The 20,559-nt window shown below is 39.3% G+C and overlaps 1 protein-coding gene across 10 annotated transcripts in view; it reads left to right on the top strand.

Moving 5' to 3' along the window:
* LOC120803743 (neural cell adhesion molecule L1-like protein) overlaps positions 1-20,559 on the top strand; it is a 49,555-nt gene that overhangs the window by 13,897 nt on the left and 15,099 nt on the right. For 4 of the 10 annotated variants that reach the window (XM_040152584.1, XM_040152583.1, XM_040152577.1 and 1 more), the window contains exons 1-21: positions 2,198-2,366; positions 4,547-4,717; positions 5,307-5,415; positions 5,587-5,774; positions 5,913-6,035; positions 7,457-7,627; positions 8,020-8,058; positions 8,231-8,342; positions 8,453-8,634; positions 8,758-8,892; positions 9,629-9,769; positions 11,257-11,368; positions 12,238-12,404; positions 13,416-13,581; positions 14,000-14,139; positions 14,298-14,402; positions 16,250-16,447; positions 16,843-16,913; positions 17,031-17,253; positions 18,251-18,366; positions 19,728-19,932. In XM_040152584.1, the coding sequence (XP_040008518.1) occupies positions 4,636-4,717; positions 5,307-5,415; positions 5,587-5,774; positions 5,913-6,035; positions 7,457-7,627; positions 8,020-8,058; positions 8,231-8,342; positions 8,453-8,634; positions 8,758-8,892; positions 9,629-9,769; positions 11,257-11,368; positions 12,238-12,404; positions 13,416-13,581; positions 14,000-14,139; positions 14,298-14,402; positions 16,250-16,447; positions 16,843-16,913; positions 17,031-17,253; positions 18,251-18,366; positions 19,728-19,932 (2,785 nt within the window). In that variant the 5' untranslated portion in view covers positions 2,198-2,366; positions 4,547-4,635. Of the gene's footprint in view, positions 1-2,196; positions 2,367-4,546; positions 4,718-5,306; positions 5,416-5,586; positions 5,775-5,912; positions 6,036-7,456; positions 7,628-8,019; positions 8,059-8,230; positions 8,343-8,452; positions 8,635-8,757; positions 8,893-9,628; positions 9,770-11,256; positions 11,369-12,237; positions 12,405-13,415; positions 13,582-13,999; positions 14,140-14,297; positions 14,403-16,249; positions 16,448-16,842; positions 16,914-17,030; positions 17,254-18,250; positions 18,367-19,727; positions 19,933-20,559 lie in introns of those variants that run through there. The other 6 variants (XM_040152579.1, XM_040152580.1, XM_040152578.1 and 3 more) reach the window with 3 other exon arrangements.

The following is a 20,559-nucleotide window of genomic DNA, read 5'->3' as shown; positions in this document are numbered from 1 at the left end:
TGAGATGTTGGTGGAGACGTGACGTTGGAATTCGCAAATGATGCTGTCTCCTTTTGTTTTAGCATTCACGTTAATTTGACAAGCACAATGGAAGTAGTCATGAACAGGGACCCTGAAAACACTTGGTAAAGTCCTGTGCATTCTCTTCGAATGTATTTTTGTTGAATTCATTATGTGAGTATCTAGGTGTCATCAGTAAGATGTAGGCCATAATTAGAACGATGACACTTTGAATATGAAATATTTTATTGTAGTATTTTACATGTATATTTTAATATGTCTTTTCTTCAGTTGGCACAACCAAATAGCAAATATTTGGGCTTGTCCAACTTGGGATGTGCGACGTGGTATGTCCGTGTCAGTATGTCGTCTTCTTCATGTTGAGTATTCTTTTAACATTAATCTGTATTTCTACCAGAATAGTTTGTATTAGTTTCCATGACAAAAAGGTGAAATGCTAAACACACAGCGGATCAAAGGCAAAGACAAAAGTCCACAAAATTCAAAATTCTACAGTTCCACAAAACTGACTTGTCTTATTTGAAACACACTCAGAAAGAATGTGTGAATGAACATATGTAATCATAGAATATATATTATGTAATGTATTAGTGACTCTTTGTCTCCTTTCTTTTTGGCTCTAACTTTGCTCGTCCCAGTTCTCACAACATACAGCCAGATGACTCCATTTATATTTACTTGGGCATGACAATGCACGTCTGGTCATGTTACAGCTCTTGCTTTTCGATTTACATTAATCTTTTGTGCACATGGTACCATTTCTACACGGCATGTCAAGCTTTGACTGAACATGCAAGTCCGTTCTTTCTCCGTGTTTACAGGAGCCCTGCTTTCTTAAACATGGAAAAGATCTGTTTGAAGTGATAACAACAATCTTAAATGGACTGCGTAATTATGTCCAGCCACTCTGCTTTCACAGTGACTTTAGGTTGAATTGCAGGAAAATCTGAAACAGTCTCTGATTTAAAAGTAAAAACGTACGATAGTGTACTATAAAAGTTTAGCTTCCCAGTTAAGGTCAGTTTTTTATCTTCAAATAATTAAACACACACAAAAAAAATAGAATTATGGGAGATACTTCTAATGTTTTTTATTATGCAGAGTAAATCAAGATTGTTTTCAAAATTTTAGAATGTTATTCTGTCATTCTTCACTCTATCTGGCTCCTATAAATCTCATAGAATTGACCATCTCAGTGTAAGACTAGCAAGGAGCTTGCACTAGTTAATTTCATGCTTTGATAGAGTGGACTGTGAATGTCAACTAATTTTTTGCTCGTTGGATGATCCTGCGGGGCACTGTGAGCATTGCTTACTCTCTCTTGGTATGATCATTATGTCTCCATTAGGCATAGCAAATTATGTTGTCCATTATTCCCAATACAGTACAGATCTGGAAACAAATTGGAAAACATTTTGAATTCAAGACAGTGTCTGTTATGCAACCCATACTTCACATCCCTGCTTTGCTCCTTAGAATATAATGGGTCCTATTGAGAGAAATACAGGTAGATAACATTGGAGACCTTTAAATAAAAGTGGCATTATGTTGTTCGAACAGCTTCAGGATAAATACAGATTGAACAGAATCATTCTTTACACATCTCCAGATAAGAAAATATGCTTGCACGATAAAAAAACCTTTGGAAAAATTGGAAAGGAAAAGCCAAATCATGTATCTAAAGATCCTATTAGTCTTTTATCAACAACATCATGTCTATTTCAGGCATGTTCTCCCAAGCCTCCATCTATCAATAGCCTGGAGCACTGCATGGATATGAAAGTACACTTCCACAAAAGCTCTAGTACTCTGAGAGAAGATGACTCTCTTCCCCTTTCATTAGAGCTAAGACACATTGCATTAAAATCATTGAGACGGAGCTGGGTGTAAATGGGTGTGCATAGTTTGCGGAAGGCAGGATGGAGGGATCAAGGAAAAAGGGAGAGAGTGAGTGAGAGAGAGAGGGAGAGACATGCTCGTATTTCCTTTCCGCCCATTCTTTAGTGCTCAGTGAGTAGCCCCGCAGTGCAGGCTTTGTCCCACTCATTGTCACAGGCTTAGAGAGTGTCTTTGCCAAGTGAGAGACTGGGGCGACATATGTCACTTCGGTGAGTCTCCTGAAGTCGCCCCTTTAGCCGCTAGAGTGGAGGGGCGGGCAGGGAGGCGTGTCTGTGCACCAGGAGAGAAGCAGCGTGAGGTGGTGGAGGACGGACATGTCAGAGATGGTTCAGAGAGAGTTGTTGGAATGACCCCTTGGTGGTTCTTTCATGTACTTTTTCTGTGGATTTGTAGTGCAGCTGCCCCTGCTAGAGGTGGACCTAAGATGTAGAATGACTCTTAAAAGAGTAAGTATTGGTTACTTAATGACAAGATTGGTGTTATTAGTCCCTGAGAAATGGTTTCCTTCTGTACTTACTGTAATTGTATTTGAGTAGAATGCACAGATCATTTCTGCATTGCTTAACAATCTTTACCTTGCAGTTACACATTCATAGTCTGTGGATGTGTTGTACTAAGTTTGAGCTTAAAGAAAGCAAGAGGGTCATTGTATACAGTGTGTGTTGGCAAGGCTTAGTCGTGTAGTAGTCACACTCTTCATGCTGTGGCCAACTATTGGCTTAGGAAACACAATCCCTGCAGATTTGTGGCTATGATCAGCCATGTGTTCAGGTAACAGATCCCTTGGCTCCCAAAACAAGTGCTTTGTTATCTGTTTACATAGTGACTCCACCCCATTTTACACTCAAAGGATTTTGCCTTTTAAACAGACTGTGTCAGCTTTGTTTGAGTTCACATTAAAGTGGCAGGCTTGCACTTCTCCACGTGTGTATACAGCAAGGTAATTTGCCTAACCCACAAGGTTCTTTGAGTTTGCACCAGGCAGTGGATATGCTGCACATGAATGAAAGTTGCCCATTTGCTTGTTGCTGTGTTGTCAGGATCAACACAAAGCTGGATAAAAGGTCCCACTTCCCATGTCCCTGACGGAATGTGGGCCTACTTCCTAACAAGGATTCTGACGGTGTTATGTGGCTATCCGCCTGCGATTTAAATCATAACACTGTCGCTAAAGTTTTTGCTTATGCCTGTGCAGTAGTGCTGTTGGTGGTCTGTAATGCAAAGCTGTGTCTGTATGAAGACGTGCATGTGTGTATGCACCTGCGTGTGTGTGTGTGCATCCCTGTTTGAAATACAGTATGCAGTATCACCAGACTAAGAATCAGAAAAGCTGAAAAATGTTTACTCCACTAAAACAAACATCTAAACAGCTTTGTGTACCATTCTATTACAAAAAGTCCTTATTTCAAATAAAACTGCTGCAATCTCTTAATTTGTTAACTGATTCTAAAATCAAGCAGCTTAATCTAGTCTACTACAATTACCACATTAATCTTTCTCACTAAGAAGAGACAACACATGAACCCTTGTGTCCTTAGAAGAACCCTGAGTAGCACTCAGTCGTTGTTAATCAGCGTACTTTATGACTGCTGGAGCTCCCTGCATTCATGTTCCTCCAGCAGGATTAGCTGGAGGGTGAACGCATTTGGCATTGCCAGTGCTGCTGCCACAATCTCAGGACTGTGAGAACTAAGCTGTACACTGATGGGCTTAGACCAATTTATAGTCTGCCATCTTGGATCTTGCAATCGTAGCAGGCAGCGGCTTAGCCTTTGTGCCAGTCGGGTTTACTGTAAGCAAGCCATGCAATGCTACCACCCAAGCTTTACAGTTCAAAGGGTAATCTCCAGACAAGTGCTCTGTTGTGCTGCTACAACATCACAACAATGAGTGACAACTGATGCTAAATGGCTGGTGTCCTCAATGGGAAATTGTTGCATCAGTTAAGCACAGGTTCTTTAGAGGAGGCTTATTACAGAGCTTTAAATGTCCCTCTTTTTTATTAATGGAAATTCAAAGATATTTAATGTGCTAACAGCTGAAATTTAATTTAAGTCAAAATTAAGAATTTAAGATTATTTAGCCCTTTGCTGATATTTTCCATTTCTCCTTTGTGACAGTTAAGCCTTCGAGTGCTTAGCCTTCAAATTCATTCACTAAAATCCCTTTAGATAATCCACACTTACTTGCAAAACATCATGAAGAACATTATACCTTCTCTGAGACACAGCATATTTGAGATGAAACTATCAAAGTAGAACAGATCTTTAATATATTTCAGTTTGTATTATCACAGAAAAACATTGCAAAATATATGGGTTTGCTCTGTTTTTATGTTGTCAGATCTTACTTGTTTTCAGTTCGTCTTTAGTTTCACTTGGAATTCAGCCACATTGTATAAAGTAAAATGTTTTCAACATTGCTACGATAAGTGTGAGAATTTGTAGCCCATTTAGACCAAAGCAACTAATCCCTCTGGGATGTTCATTCAGCACTGTATTTCTGTGATTAGAACAGATGCTTGTAAGGCCCTTAGCTGACCACTTGTAAAAATGACACAGTGGGTGTTGAATCATTGAGCATTTTACTTACAGTATATTTTTTGATCTTATTCTGACTCTTCCAGGTCTTCTGTGCCTTACAAATTCCAAGTGACGCCAGCTGATCAACACGTTTTCCTGATTCTTTGCTGTCTCCGGTAACCAGTGGAGGGTAATGAGGTTGGCAGGGAGCCTGCAGCTTGCTCTGCTTTTGGCCTTGACCTCCAGGGCGGCAGGCCTCAATATCCCTCTGGAAGGTAGGACTGTCATGATACTGATTAAGGTTTACTTAAACAGTACTTCTCTAATTAATCTGAAGAGTGGATTTACAAGGTTTGATTGACATGGAAGGTAAAATTAATCTTATTTGCAAATTTAACTAGTTGTTCAATGTGTAATCTTTATTTTCATCCCCCTTTGTTCTGAGTAACATAACATTTGTCAGAGATGCGTGTTCTTATTTGTCCATCCTGCTTGAGTATAAATGTTGGAAGCTTTTAAAATAATGACAACCAAATAACAGCTAAAAGTAAATTGTTTAAGTCACAAGTGCTGCAGAAGAGGTGTCTTTGTTTAAGGCTAAGAATGCTTCGCAATCAAGGCCTGGTGTGCTATTTTAGTTCACTGTCTATCTAAGGCACCTTATTTGTTCAGATTATGCAGCATTGTTGGCATGCAACTTTGCCAAGTTGCTGACTTCTCTTCTTCATACATGGCAGTAGGAAAGAACTAGAAACAGGATAAATGCAAGTTTACAAGTTGTAGTTTCTCCTTTGCAGCATGATCTTGTAACAGAAACTTAATGTTAACATTTAACATTTTGTGTGTGTTTCTTCATTCTCATAGTGGAGCAGCCTCCGACCATAATAACTCAAACATCAGGTCCTGTTATTTCCCTTCCTTTTGACAACACTGTCACTATCAGGTGTGAAGCCAGGGGCAACCCGCCACCAGAGTAAGTGACATGAACGTGCTCTCTGTTGTAATTAAAAAAACCAAAAACAAAACACCATCACTGATCAAAGATGAACTGTGACGAAAGATCATAGCTTTCATCATTTGCACAAAACATTGATCGCTGATCAGAGATTCATTGAAAGAAACCCACTATGTTTTGCTCCAACAGATACAGATGGACAAAAGATGGCGAAGCCTTTTTCCCTCCCCATATAAAAACAAACAAAACAGAGCACACAGGTGGCACTTTTGTACTTCAAAATAAGCACCTTGTTCAGTGCCAGGGAAAATACAGATGCTACGCCTCTAACAAGCTGGGAACTGCCATAACAGAGGAGATTGAACTGATAGTTCCCAGTAAGTAACCTTTACATGAGAAGCTCGTCTGTTATGTCAAGTTGCTGACTAATGCTTGTCAGAGACATCATGCAGTTGTATTTTTTTCAAGTTTTAAGATAATATTTTCATTTTATTTAACGTCTGTTCTTTGATTAGGTGTCCCTAAATTTCCCAAGGAGGAAATTGATCCCTTTGTTGTTAAGGAGGGAGAGCCAGTCGTCCTGAAGTGCAACCCTCCAGAGGGCGTGGGTCCACGTCAGATCTACTGGATGTCTATTGGTAGGCCAAGAAGCAACTGTTTATGCTTGTAATTTATAGGTTGGACATGCCTGTCTGTTGGATGGGGTGTGCACTTTTGGGCGGTCTCTCCTCAAAGACATTCATGGTGCTGCACACAGTGCACAGAGAGCACGAGATAAAAGTTCAAATCCTGGATTCTTTCACTTCTGTGCACACCAGGCTATTCACAGCAGAAAGTGGTTGTGATCGACTGTTTCAGAAAATTACAAAACTTGTTTAATGCAGGATAGAGTGTTTCACATGCTGTTAGGTGACAAGTACTTTATATGAAACATACTGATGCCTCCACTGTTCACGAATAAGCAGCTGGTAAGGGATCATGTCCTTGTCATTGTACTAGTACCGTGCAGGGCTCTAGGGACAGTGCAGATAAAGTGGAGATCTGTTAATGTCACACCTTCCTGAAATTCCTCGCAGGTGCAAAGAAGTAGCTGGTGACACCATGTGCTTTGGAAGAGGCACGTGGCTGTCACCATCCACTGGCCTTCAGTGAAGTTAACGGTGACTTTAAGAAGGACAGTTAAGGAAAGGCACAAACTTGAGGCCCACGGAGTCCCTTTTCCCACCACTGCCAGATTTCTGTCCAGCCCCTTGGGAGGTTCTCATCCGTTTCCAACAAACCTGACTGATATCAAAAAGTCTGCAAGTCTTGCTTTTGATTTTGTTTAAAATCTTTGTTATTTAGTCTTAGTTTCACACATCTATATTTCAAGGGATTATCACAACAACTGATGCATCAGACACGCTAAGAGATACTTTAATATGTATATGTCTTCATTCTCGACAGGACGTTGTGCTCTCTGCATCCACTCCATGTGCATGACATTAAAAATATTGTCCTCTTAGTATTCGTGACCCATCTTTCCCTTAAGTGCCAGGTGACATAAATCAGAACCAAATGTGTTATTTTATGACTTTGCCTTGAATGTTGACATAACAGCAACGTCTTAAGGCTGTGTCTTAAAATGAAGCTGCCAAATGCTGTGACTGGGCTGACCAAGTAGCGACACAGAGCGTCCCTGACCTATAAGTTTAAATAATAGCTCTACGTAAACCAAATATGCTGTCACGGTGCACTTAGGAGTTTGCTCTATACAAGGAAACTCTTGAGGAAACGCCCTAAAGAGTTTCCTTGTATAGAGCCAGTGAAGGCATACGTTAGTTAATGTCTAGTGTATATGAGGCTACGCTGTGTTGAAGTCCATTATAACCTGACTCAAGATGTTGCTTTTGAGGTCATTTTTACCTTTGGCTTTTGGCCCTCTGGTGCACCCAATTTATATATTTGAGAATGCATGTGAAAGCCCAATTTGTGTCTTATTACTAGCCACAATTAATGACACGGGTTGACATTTATGACACTGGTAGCATATCATTGATACAAATATGTTCTTTTCCAGGTCTCGAGCACATTGAGCAGGATGAGAGGGTTTCCATGGGCGTTGATGGCAACCTGTACTTCTCTAATGCCTTACAGAAAGACAGTCGTCGGGATTACTGTTGCTTTGCTGCCTTCTCTAGAATACGCACCATCGTCCAGAAAACCGCCATGGCTGTCGTGGTCAAGAGCTGTAAGTCTGAAAAATGGACTTTTTGGCTTTAACCAAAATACAGCCAACTGTACAACTATAGCTCGCTTATTTAGCATGAAATCAATAACAGATCCCTGAAAAGCAAATGTGATACATATCTTAAAATACAAGCAAATTATACAAATCCTTACAGCCCATTTTTGCTGTTTTCAAATGTGTAAAAAGAGGACATTTGCACGTTCTTCCTCATACTTTTATGGGTGTATTGAAGATGTTCCTCCACTGCATACCAAGAAGCAAGGCTTGCCTTGTCATGTTTATGCTCCAGGAGGCTCTGTTATGACACTGGATTCAGAAATACATGTTGGAGAAGACAAAAAAATCACTATCACTACCAGCATTATTCTCACTGCCTTTTGATCTTGTTCCAGTGAAACCTGACAATGAATCTGTTGACAGCAGCGATGCTGGTGAGTGATATTCCCTCATCAAAGCCTTCACTTCAATCAGATAAATTTTGATATTAGGTGAACAGGCAGTTGGTTGGTTTGCATGTTGCAAAAAGCTGCAGATAAGAGACAGCTTGTAAGCTTGTGTTTAGTTTTAATGACCACTGAAGACTACTCTCCATGGTCAATGCAGCTGAACCCCCCCCAGCGAGAATACCTGGCCTACTGCTGCCCTCTGGTGTTCAGACAGAGAAGGTGCTGTTGAAGGGACAGGAGCTGCAGCTCGAGTGTATACCAGAGGGATTGTATGTATATACTGTATGCTCTATTATCACTACTGCAACCCCATAATCACTATATATATCATGTTTATCTGCCATTATGGCTCATAACATATCATCACTTCATGTTGCAGCCCCACTCCGACTGTAAAATGGATGAAAATGGGAGACAAGCTGCCTCCACGGACAAAATTTAACAACTTTGGAAAGCTGTTGACCATCTCTGCTGTAGAAGAGAGTGATGAAGGGAAATACATGTGTAGAGCCGAAAACTCTGTTGGAGAGTATGTCCACTACTTTGATGTAATAGTGGAAGGTAGGTCAACATCAGGGGATAATTATGTATGTATTTGTGGGGTTTCAAAGGGGAAAGCTGTTGACACAGGGATGGCAGTTGCTTTGACTCAGACCAACACCCTCTCTCCTTAAAATCTCCCAGAGCCACCAAAGTGGCTGAAAGAGCCTCCTAAGAGCCAGCTGACTGTAATTGGGTCTGATGTTCACATAAAGTGCTCGGTCAGTGGAAAGCCACCACCAGACATAACATGGAGGAAGAATGGAAAATCCTTCCGAGGTGAGTGGGAATAATTCTAGCTGTGGTTTTATGCACCTTTTGCCACTGGGCAGGAAGACAGTGCAGTGAGCAGCTAGAGTAAACCTCAAGCATACAACCATGAGTTCAAGTCAACAAGCAGAGTTCAAGCAGCTGTTCTGTTGAATGTTCTTCAAAACTCACGAGACAGGCTTGACAAGAAATGATTTGTATTATTTCAGAATTAAAAATACAAGATACACTGAATTGAGGTATGCATTGATACAATTAAAAGTATTAATAGTCTTTACTGATTATAAGTACCAATAGTTTTAATTATTAGTTAATCCGGTGATTATGTTCGATGTTTAGTGATTAAACTTTTTGTCGATAAAATGTTAGAAAATAGTAAAAATTATATATCAGAATTTCCTAAAGCCCAAGGTAGCATATTCAACTGTCTTGTTAACTCCAACTGACAGTTCAAACCCAAAGATATTCTATTTACAATTTTATAAAATGGAAAATAAAGCAGCAAATCTTTACACTTGAGAAGCTGAAACCGGAGAAGCTGGAACCGATTTTCAAAATAGTTGCCAAGTTTCTGTTGATCGACTAACTGATTAATCAACTACTCACTGCAGCTCTAATTTTTCATCATTTACAACTTTCAAATACTGACATCAACGTCGGCCTTAAAACATGTTGGGTGCACTTTAGTGTAGTACTCGTGGAAGGATTTTGATGTTGTGTTGTCATGTCTGTGTGTTGCTGTCAGATGACCCAAGGAGCAACAGGCGAGTGTTTGATGACACTGTGGTGCTCCATAACGCCAGACCAGAGGACAGTGCTGTCTACCAGTGTGAAGCCTCCAACAGTCATGGCAGTGTTCTGGCCAACGTTAACATCATGATCATGAGTGAGTATTACAGGACGTCTTGAACCCCGCACAGCCAGCGAGGACATAGTTATGAGCTAATAAACACAGTGAGTACTTTACCAGGTACAACTGGATCTGGGAAATGTGCAGAGTGTGTGGGCTGAATAGCATTTCACAGTTCCTTCGGATTTTGAGGTGGTTCATTCTCTTTGCAAACATTGTTTAAGGGGATCCCAAACATCCCCATTGTCAACCTGGAAGAATTTGCCTAAGGGTTGATTATAACCGCAATACCTGGGCAACAGCAGTCTTTCAGTGATGGATTGCAGGATTTACTGTATACTGGCTGCAGCAAATTTGCATCTTCTATCACAAATTCACAACTCACATGGGTGCTCACACCCATCTTCTTAATGGCTGACTACAGTAGAGGCTGGTCTTCTGCCAAATTTAATAAAAAGAAATCACCCACATCTGTATAGCTCTAAGATTTTTCAACATGTGAGACAACACTGCCTGTTGTTCTAAGCCGTTACCTACTAATTTGCTTGTTAGCATGAATGAGGATTTTTTTCCCCTCAGCTAAAGTCTGACTGGATCTTCCATTTATTAATGTATAGTTACAGTATAATATAGAGGCTAGATTTATATAGTGCTTTTATCCAAGGTGCTTTACTATTTGCCTCTCATTCACCCATTCATACACACACTCACACACCCTGATAGCAGTGAGCTACCATGTAGGGCACTGGCACCTTGCATGTTGTGTTAGTTCCAATGGTAAGCACCAAAACAACACTCAAACAATAACTTATTTCAATTCCATCACTGAGTCGGTATTGTTTTTGATTGACTTTCTTGATTAACTGATTCATTATCTGGTTTATAAATTGTCAGAAAAGAGTAAATAATGCCCATTATAATTTCCCAGAGCCCAAGGTGACACATTTAAATACCTTGTTTTGTCTGATCAATGGTCCAAAACCTAAATATACAATACTTCCTCTGCTATCATAGAAGACATTTTTGCTTAACAATTACTGAAATGGTTTATTCATTATCAAAGTTGTTGCTGATTGATTATCGGTCAGTTGATTAATTGACAGCCATAGTTGACCCAACCATGGCCTTTGACATAACTCCTCTAACCGCTAAAACAGTAATATTGAATTAACATTGATATTAGTCTGTTTTTATAGAAGTACACAATTCTTTTCTGGACATATGGAGTGAACTGCATGACGCACTGTTGAGCAGGTTTATGCTCAGAGATTTTTAGTAATTTGCACCATTACAAATATCAGTGTAGTTATGAATGAGGTCTTCTTACCTCAGCATTCCGGCTCTCTGAGATTTTATAGCCCTTGAAGAGTTACAAGAGTATGTGACGCTTCTGCCTGAATATGAATTCTATCTGCATTTTCAGTCATCTGTTCTTCTGCCTCTATTTCTTGCGAAAAAATTCTCATGGGCAAAAAGTTGATATTTGAGTAGGTGTAATCTCTCCTCTTTCCACTTACCTTCAGATATGGCGCCGCTGATATTGACAAGGGACTACCAAGAGTACGCTGTTATACAAGGGGGGGACATCATCATGAACTGCCGTGCTTTCAGCTCTCCACCACCTATCATCTCTTGGTAAGTGATTACCAGGAAAATCAGGAATTAGTCTTGGTGACATCTGTCAGTGAGAGGACTATGACTATGGTTTTATCCATGCACTTACATCACTGCATCAGTGTGTGCAGCGTTCATTTCATCCCTCCATTCATTCATTCATTCAGCGTGTGCAGTGTGCAAACTGTGTGCAGTTTGCAGATGGCTGTGTTGTATTCCAAAGAATGAAGCAGAGCACATACAGTCTCAGCACAGTGAGTCATGCTATTAATTCCAAACTGCTTCAGGTGTCTGCATGAAATAGTGTGCTGTCTACACTCATGTCTGTTTAATGAGATAATCCTCTTCTGCCCCTTGAAATTGGTCTGATTAAATCCTGTCAACTACCACTGTGTCTCTGCTACATTTCAACGAAGGGGAAATAGGATCTCAGACGGTCAATGACAAAACGGTCCTAACCTAACAAAGACCCACCAGAATATTAAGACAGCACTTCTGATTCTATTAGATAATGCTTCACTTTAATGTAATCAACAAGACTAACAATGGTTTGCTTTACTTTAAATTATGCCTTAACCAAAACCTGCCTGACAACCTTTACAGTTCTTTCAAAAATGAGTGAGCAATCAAAGGAAATAAATAAATTGTATTGTAAATTATATATGAAATACTGAAGATTCTTTACTGTATGGAAGAGAAATCCCTGAAATGATGGTGAAAATAAATAGGCATGATTAACTGGGCTCAAATCCAACCCAAACCAAATATGTTTAAATCTAAGAAGTCAGGCGGAAATTGTGGCAATTTTAACCATAATTGACAAACTATGATTTGCGCTTCGGAGAGTTGTATACACACTCTAAAAAAGGTGTTAAACTTTCCTTCCCTAGGGCCAAAGATGATACTCCAAAAACTATCAAGAGAGAACGATTTGTTCACCTCCAGAACGGATCGTTGCAAATCATCGGTGCTGAAAAAGATGACAGTGGGAAATATGTGTGTGCTGTCTTTAACACGGAGGGGAGGTCAACTGTCAGTGCTGTGCTGGATGTGAAAGGTATCTCAGCAAAAATGATTACTGCTTTCTTTGAGCAAAAGTAGTACAAATCACTGCACATAATCATTCATTAAATGGCCAGTTATGATATAGTGAAGTTTTTTGGTATGCAGGTGAACTGACCCTTTGAAATAAAAGTCAGTAAAAGTGTGGCTGTGTTATAACCAAACTTGACCTAGTACTTTTATAACTGAAACATAGACATTTGTTCAATAGAAGGCTTTGGGTTCTATTCAGAACCACGCAGCAAATTTTGATCTTTATTGACCACTCAAAGCGCTTTACACTAATGCCACATTCACCCATTCACACACACATTGATACAGCGCTTTTCTATACAAACAGTACTTTCTATACACGCAAGTATTCACACACCGACATTTTCAGTATCTTGCCCAAGGACACTACAACATGTGGACAGGGAGCTGGGGATCGAACCACCGGTTCGGTTCCAGTTAGTGGACGGCCTGCTCTACCTCCTGAGCCACAGGGCTGGTTATGGCTCAGGAGTTAGAGCGGGGGGGTCGAAGGCTTTTTATTTCTTTTCAATATGCTCTGCTGTGATTGATCAAGTAGTTAAAACTAGGTGGTCTGTCTTTTAGTTTCTTTGAAACAGGCTTGTGCTGAAAAGCAAATAAATATCTTTGCATTTCGAATTTAAATTCATCTTTTATTGATGTTGTAAAAGGATGCGGCATAAATAATAATGTGATGGAACATATTTAGAAATGGACATTTCATAAATGCAAATTACAGATGGAAATTCATTGAGCAATATCAAGACATTTCCATTTTGATTGCTCATTTCACTCATCAAAGACGCAGTTACTGTGAGAGAGACTCATTTATAAAGTAAATAATTTGGAACAACTTCAAATATTCATATCTTTTTAGAAGGATGCAAGAATTATGAATAATTATTTCTCTGGCTCCAGCCTAACAAGACAAATATCATTATCTTATCTGTTTAAAGTATGTGCTTTTGTCCCGGGCGTTGTGTTTTATCTTTAGACCCTACGAAAATAGTAGATCCACCCCAGGACGTGCAGGTCATCAGTGGGACCACAGCCCAGTTGATGTGCCAGGCAGAGCATGATAAAAGCCTGCGGAGCACCTTTGAGGTGGTATGGAGAAAGGATGGGGAGGAGATCCCACTTTCCTTTGAGGAAAATTCCAGGTAGATGGTTGCGGTTTGTTTAGTGTTTCCATTAGTTTTCTGGTGTGTCTATGTTTACAATGGCTTTGTTCAGTGTTTTTGCCTACATGCTAATGCTACGAAAGATTTGTTCCTTATCCTAATAAGTGCAGACAGACATGGAAGGTCAAATGAGAGGGATTTTGTCTAAAGATTTCTATTGCCTGCTTGATTAATTGATTGGTGACCTATGCCAAGGACATTATATTTTTGTTGGTCTGGTTATTAGCTAGTTAATAAGCAGAATATCTAAAAATGCTACGGTTTCAAAGACATATGTTGGAAAGTTAACCTATGACCCAAGAGTAAATACTTTCTAAATGATTCATTCATCTATTAATAATAACTGTTATAATTATATGTTATTATTCATTTCTCTGTCCTCATCTCCTCATGAAAGTGTTCATAAGTTCAGATACTTTGCGGACGACGGCATTCTGCAGGTCATGAATGTGAACCTGAGTGATCAAGGACTATACACATGCATTGCTAGAACCAGTCTAGATGAGGACAATGCCACAGCTCTACTCACAGTACTGGGTAAGATTATTTGTGGATAAAGTATAGTTAATTCATTAAATATTAATTGCACATTTTTGGAAATGATTTATTATATTTAACTTCTGTAGATGTTTTGGTCATTGAATTGACAGTTGCTAATGGGCATCTAATGTTGCTGTATGCATTTTGTGTTTCAGACGTTCCTGATGCTCCAAAGAATTTAGAGCTATCTGAAGTTAAGAGTCCAAGTAATGTCTCCGTGTCTTGGGTACCTGGGAGTGATCACAACAGCCCTGTAACAGGTAGAAATTAATGCAGAAGATGCAGGAAATCTGAATTCTGCACGCTCTCAAACTACTATGAGTTTTTTTGGGGGGGGTAGTAGTGCTAAATAATGCATCGGAAAAAGAACATTTGCGCAGACGTCATCAACAGCTGCTTGTATACCGTGTACTGTTGTGACCATCAGTTGTTACACTTAAGTTTACAGTCTACATGATGATGTAATTACTGTGTAATTATGGTGCAGTTACAAAAAAAAAATAGAGTGCAATGCAATGTAGTTGCAGAAGAAAAAAACTGTCTGAGAATGTTGAATTTACGATGTAATTTCAAATTAATTATGGCGTATGGCCTGTGCCAACTGGAATCATCCTTAAGACACACCCCTGCTGAGAGAATAGAATAGAATAAAATAGATTCCAACTTCATTGTCAGACCAGAGGTGGATTTTTTTTCTTCAGACAATAGATAGCATATTAGTATATAGATATAGTAAGAGTTTATACACAAAGTATATACATGTGCACACCTATTGCCCAGGAACTTGTGCAATAGGTGCAGTTTCAGCTGATTTTGTTCAGGGACTGCTGTGTGGATAATAGATCTCCTCACCTAAAGTCTGCAGACTGATGTTAAAAACTGGATTAGAATTGTTCTTTGATACAAGTTCTAATTTAGCTACTGTACATCACTAAATATCATGTAGCCTCTTTGGGGAGAATTGTTGTTAACAGATTCTGCTGCTGTGATAACTGCTGAGTGCTAACTCAGAGTTTTTTTTTAATAGCGATGGCTGCAAATAGCTGTAAAGTGTTGAGGTCCCTGGCAGGGAAGCATGTCTCTCGTTTATGCTTCAAAAAGGGATTCATTTATTTTTGGAAGTTAGTGGTGATAAGAATTGATATCAGTTGATCAGTCTGTCCTCTTGTAGGCTGGCAGTGTTTATTAGCTTTGATCTGTGTTATTTATGATCAGAGATTAGACCAGTCAAGCCTAAAAACCCTTGTTAGACTGAAATGTGTAGTCATTTTAGTTCAGGGATTTAATTAAACATCTTGGAGCAAGAGATCTCTAGACCAGCTCTTTTCTTAATAATATCTGTGGATCACAACGTTTGCCTCAGCACAAGGTAGATGTGTGTGGAAATATTAATTTAATGTAAATAATTTGCCATGGAAATTACCAAAAGCTATGGCTGTGTCTGAAATCACTCGCTTGTTTCCTCAGTTATTATTCCCTACATTATAAACAGTCAGTTGGGTACTTTAGCAATTTTGGAAACTTATGAGTCATCATCATTTTCAACACACGTAGAGGTGTGGTGTTGCATAACTAATTTACACATCTGTCATTTCAGGAGCAAGGATAAAGTTATTGTGGGATTTTGTTTTTTTTTTTTCACTAATTCTTTATCACGGTGTGGTACTTTTTGAGGGTAGTGAAACATTTCATTAGGTAAATACAGTGCACTTATTGCAAGATAGGTGTTGAAGTTTTGAAAAACTCACCTTTTTTCCCAAGAGTTACGTGAGAAGTTCAACACCACTGGGATGTCTGTGCATTAAGTACAGCCAGGAAGTCACTCAACATGTTATATAACATTTTTTTAGTCTGTACAAAAAAGGAAACCACAATTTTAGGTTTTACAGGAGGCAGATATCTGTAACTAACCTATCTTCCCATCCTTATACTAAGCTAAGCTAATTGCCTCTGGATTCCAGCTTCATACTTAACTCACATGACAGTGACACGACAGTGGTAGTGATCTTCTCATCTGTTTATCATATTTATTAAAATGTTGAACTTTTCCTTTATTAGTCTAGTGAAAGTCTAGTGTCTACGTCTCCTGTCTCCTCCATGAGCACAGAATTTATAGTGGAGTATGAGGAGAGCCAATGGGAGCCTGGCAGGTGGAAGGAGCTACAGAAAGTGCCCGGTAACCAGGCAACAGCCGAACTGGCACTACATGGACACCTTAACTACCAGTTCAGAGTGTATGCTGTTAATGCCATTGGGCCTGGACCCCCTAGTGAGCCCACTGAGAGATACAAAACACCCCCTGCTGGTAAGGCTCGTTCCATTTAATTAACATTTTCTGCTGTGATTATCTGTCGATTGTGAGAGCATGCAAATTTTTTTATGTTTCTTTTGAAATATGCCGAGAGGTGCCATGTGGAGAGGCCAGCATTTGGCCACTGGACTTTTTAGCAGTAGGAGGTGTGGATAATTTTTGGGTGTTAGAAGCCCTTAAAGTCTTGAAGTATTAGCTCCAGCACGTGTTACTGCTCGAAATCTGAATATTTGTACTACAATTACCCAAGAGTCTCTTTAAGCTGAATGGTATGGATAGATATTTGCAGTTTAGCTGTAAAAGGCTACAGTCAAAATAGTGAGATTAACACAATGTATATTTTTCATTTGTAATGAGATAATTATACAAATTAACAAATCTCTCCAAAGCTCCTGATAGGAACCCAGAGAACATCAAAATCCAAGGCCATCTTCCTCATCAAATGGACATTAGCTGGGAGGTAAGGGAAAGATTTTCTGAAATTTATCTCCATCTCTAAGACTGTACACTAGAAACCATTATAGTGTGATAGCATTTTTAGTGTTTACTAAGTCATCAGTGCTTTGTCCTGTTGTAGCCGCTGTTGCCTATCCAACACAATGGCCCAGGCCTTGAGTACAAGGTGAGCTACCGAAAACTGGGGGTGGAAGATCCCTGGAAGGATCACCTGGTAAAAAGACACTCCTTTGTCGTGAAAAACACAACCACTTTTGTCCCATACGAGATCAAAATTCAGAGCAGGAACAGCCACGGTTGGGGACCAGAACCTAAAGTTGTTACAGGTTACTCTGGAGAAGATGGTGAGTTGTCAACTTAATACTTCCTACTACTGTATGTATTCATGTCATTCGTATATTTAATTCATAATTTCAGTATATGATATGTTTATAAGCTAAGTCACATCAGTTCTGCTGTTTCATTAAAACATTTCCTGAAGCTGAACTAGCACATGTAGCTGTTGCTTTGCATGTGACTTATCGTGAACTTCTTGTGTTATCGTATCCCTCACTGTCTTCAGTTGTCTTTTGGCATTGTCGGCGGGAAAATGTGTCAGGTTAAGTTCTTTCCTTTTTTCCTTTTGCCCAGGGCTTTAACCCAGTGCAGGTGTGCAGTAGTGACTTTTCCTACCCTCAGGAAAAAAAAAGAAAAAAAAAAGAAAAGCCCCTTTTCAAATCCAGCAGGTGGCACATAACCTTTGTAGAGCAGAGGGATCTCAAATTTCCACTTCTGTCCCAGAAGCTGTCGGAGATTTGACAGATCACAACACACTTTGCACTGTGGGTCTACAGAGGCACAGTGGCTGCTTCCCTCTCTAGCGTTTGCTGTGCTTCTATCCTTTCCCCTTTACTGGTAAAGTAACATGTAGAGTAGAAAATATTTAGAGCATTTTTATATCATGTTTGGTTTTGAATTTCTCCCTGCTGAAAGAAAATACAGCTTTGAACAACTGAGCTGCTTTATGTGGTGTCCAGCTGATTATGTATTTGTGCACTTTTATGCTGATCTACTAGCACCCGTGTTTCATTACTTCCTCTCCCACCAACAGATCACTTGTACTTCTAATGACCTCTTCTGTCTTTAAAATAACAGCTCAGACCATCTAAATACGCTGTTGCTGTCCAAAAGGGTTTTTAAAAAAAAAAAATTGTTTTACTTACTGTAGCTGCAAGAATTTTTCAGTAAATTTTCTTTCTTTATATTGGACATGTTTTATGGTAGTGTTACAGAGTCTCTGCAAAGGTGGCCTATTGTTTGCAGTTTGTCTGTGTTCCTGACCTTCCTCCATGTGTTCTTCAGTTCCTACCGCGGCACCACAGGACGTAGCAGTGGAGGTGATCAACACAACTGTTCTGAGAGTAAGCTGGACCCCGGTTCCACCTGCCACAGTGAGAGGTCATCTAGGGGGCTACAATGTAAGTTTTCTTGGTCCTGAAGCGTGATTATTTTCAGGCTACGTTGTGTAACTGAAGGGAACAGAGGAACTCAGCAGTGACTTTGTAGCACTTCACAAATGAGATCGCAATTAGATATTTATTCTAGCATATTTGTTTCTAGGTCTCATTGTATTAGATATTTCTTCTCTCATGCCTTCTCACTCACCTGTCTTCAGTGTGTCATAACCAAAGACAGATCCCCAGGAAAGACACACCACTCACTTCCACTGCTTTGTCTTTTATAAGTGCCCTTTTTCAACAAATACTATAAGTGCAAACAAACATTTTAAAGGGGCAGGCTAGAGCTGAGACACGAAAATGTTAATTTTGTGACTTTACAACACTGAATCTTATTATTGTTTAGGTGTTATATCCAAAAACTCTAAAGCTCCATTAATGATTGAGGCTACCTGAGCCTCATCTCTGATATCAATATTTTTAGAGAAAAGCTTCCATAGTAGTCCGGCTATATAATGCTGATAGGCTGTGTAGGTTGAACAGGACATAATGAGTGACATGTTGGTGTTGCTTGTAAAGCTTACAACTCACAGTTTTCTAAAAATAAAGTTATATGTCAGTTAAATATGACAGATTTTTATCAGGTAAGGACACATTACTATAGTAACGAGCATTCATTTTAGTATGGAGCACGTAGAGAAAGTAAAATTTAATGATTTGTAAAGATTTTGTGAAGTTCGCCCAACCCATTTTGTTTTCACTTGCTGTATTTCAGACTCCCTTAATGGCTGTTTTCTGAATGTTGTAAATTTTCTGGCTGAACGATTTTGTCATTAGTTAACTAAGAAACGGTGGTGCAGCACCTGTGGAGGACAAACCCACCGTTGGGATTTCTGCATCAGTTTTGAAAGAATAAATAGCCTTGTGAATTAAGCAAGAAATAAATCCCCAGATTACATTTTTGCTGACTGGTGTATGGAGTATTTTATAATCTTTAATTTGTTAATTTCATTTATGTATAATTTTATCAAATTTGTATGTTTATAATTCAATTAAAAATTGCCTAATAAATGTGGTGATATGATCAACCTCCTGTAAAAATGATGTTCTTTGGCACATTCTCCCCTACCTTCACTCTGTTTAGGTGTTGTCATTGATGTATGCATGTATGTAGGCAGTACAGTGATTAATAGAGGTAAAAGACAACTATACTTCTGAGTTAAAATGTTAATAAGTTCACCGATTTCAGATATCTGCCTCATTACAGGTGAAACTAAGCTTTAATTGCTGCTCATCTGTCTTACTCTCTGTCTCTGACTTTCTCCTCTCTATGGTCTGTTCAGACTTGTTCCTCAACATCTTCCATTACTTCCCTCTGACAGGTTCACTGGTTGAGGAGGCGGAGTCTGCTGAATCCCAGCAATATTTTAGATGACCGCCAGTCCCTGCCCTTCCCTGGGAAGAGAAGACATGCCATCGTGCTAGGCCTGGAACCTTTCTCCGAGTACAGGCTAACTGTCAGCGTTTTCAACAAGAAGGGCAATGGGCCCAACAGTGACCCGGTCACCTTCAACACTCCAGAGGGAGGTGAGGTGTCGTTAACAACACATACCGTTCAGCACACGACGTATGGGTGTTCTCGACACACTTAGAACTACTTGGGAAAAGTACACAAACGCTAAAAAATACACACAAGCTTGCAGAAAAAGATATTGATGACTCAGTGGGCATTTAAAACATATCACACAGAAAATGTAATTCAAAGCAGAATTTTTTCTGCCTCTGTCTCTAAACATGTCTTAAAGATGTCGGGAGGGGATCTTTAAATAAAATAGTTTAAGTACAGTGTTTATTGTTAAGACCTGTAGAGAAAGAATAAGTCATCAAAGGTAGCCTGATGAAGTTTTTCATGAAAATACTTGTTAAAGTCTGCTCAGTGTTGCAGCCTTGCAAAATGACAAAGCTGCTTAAAAACATCAAATTGTAATATGGTGACATTTCATCTGTTTAGCAGATAAGGAAAAATTACACAGCTTTCAAAATAAAGTTTAATGCACAGAAAAAATATCAAGCATGAAAAGACACTTGAACTGAGAGAGAGAAATCTTAGCTCGTTTGTACATTACTGACTGTCATGATTCAAGCATGCAATAATATTTTTAACACTAAAACTTGCTGGCACACTGATGTAATGTTTGACCACCTCCAAATAAG

This window comes from Xiphias gladius, chromosome 18 (assembly GCF_016859285.1).
Source record: "Xiphias gladius isolate SHS-SW01 ecotype Sanya breed wild chromosome 18, ASM1685928v1, whole genome shotgun sequence".
Lineage (NCBI taxonomy): Eukaryota > Metazoa > Chordata > Actinopteri > Istiophoriformes > Xiphiidae > Xiphias > Xiphias gladius.
Note: the sequence above shows the minus strand (reverse complement) of the source record. Positions and strands in the feature narration are given on the sequence as shown.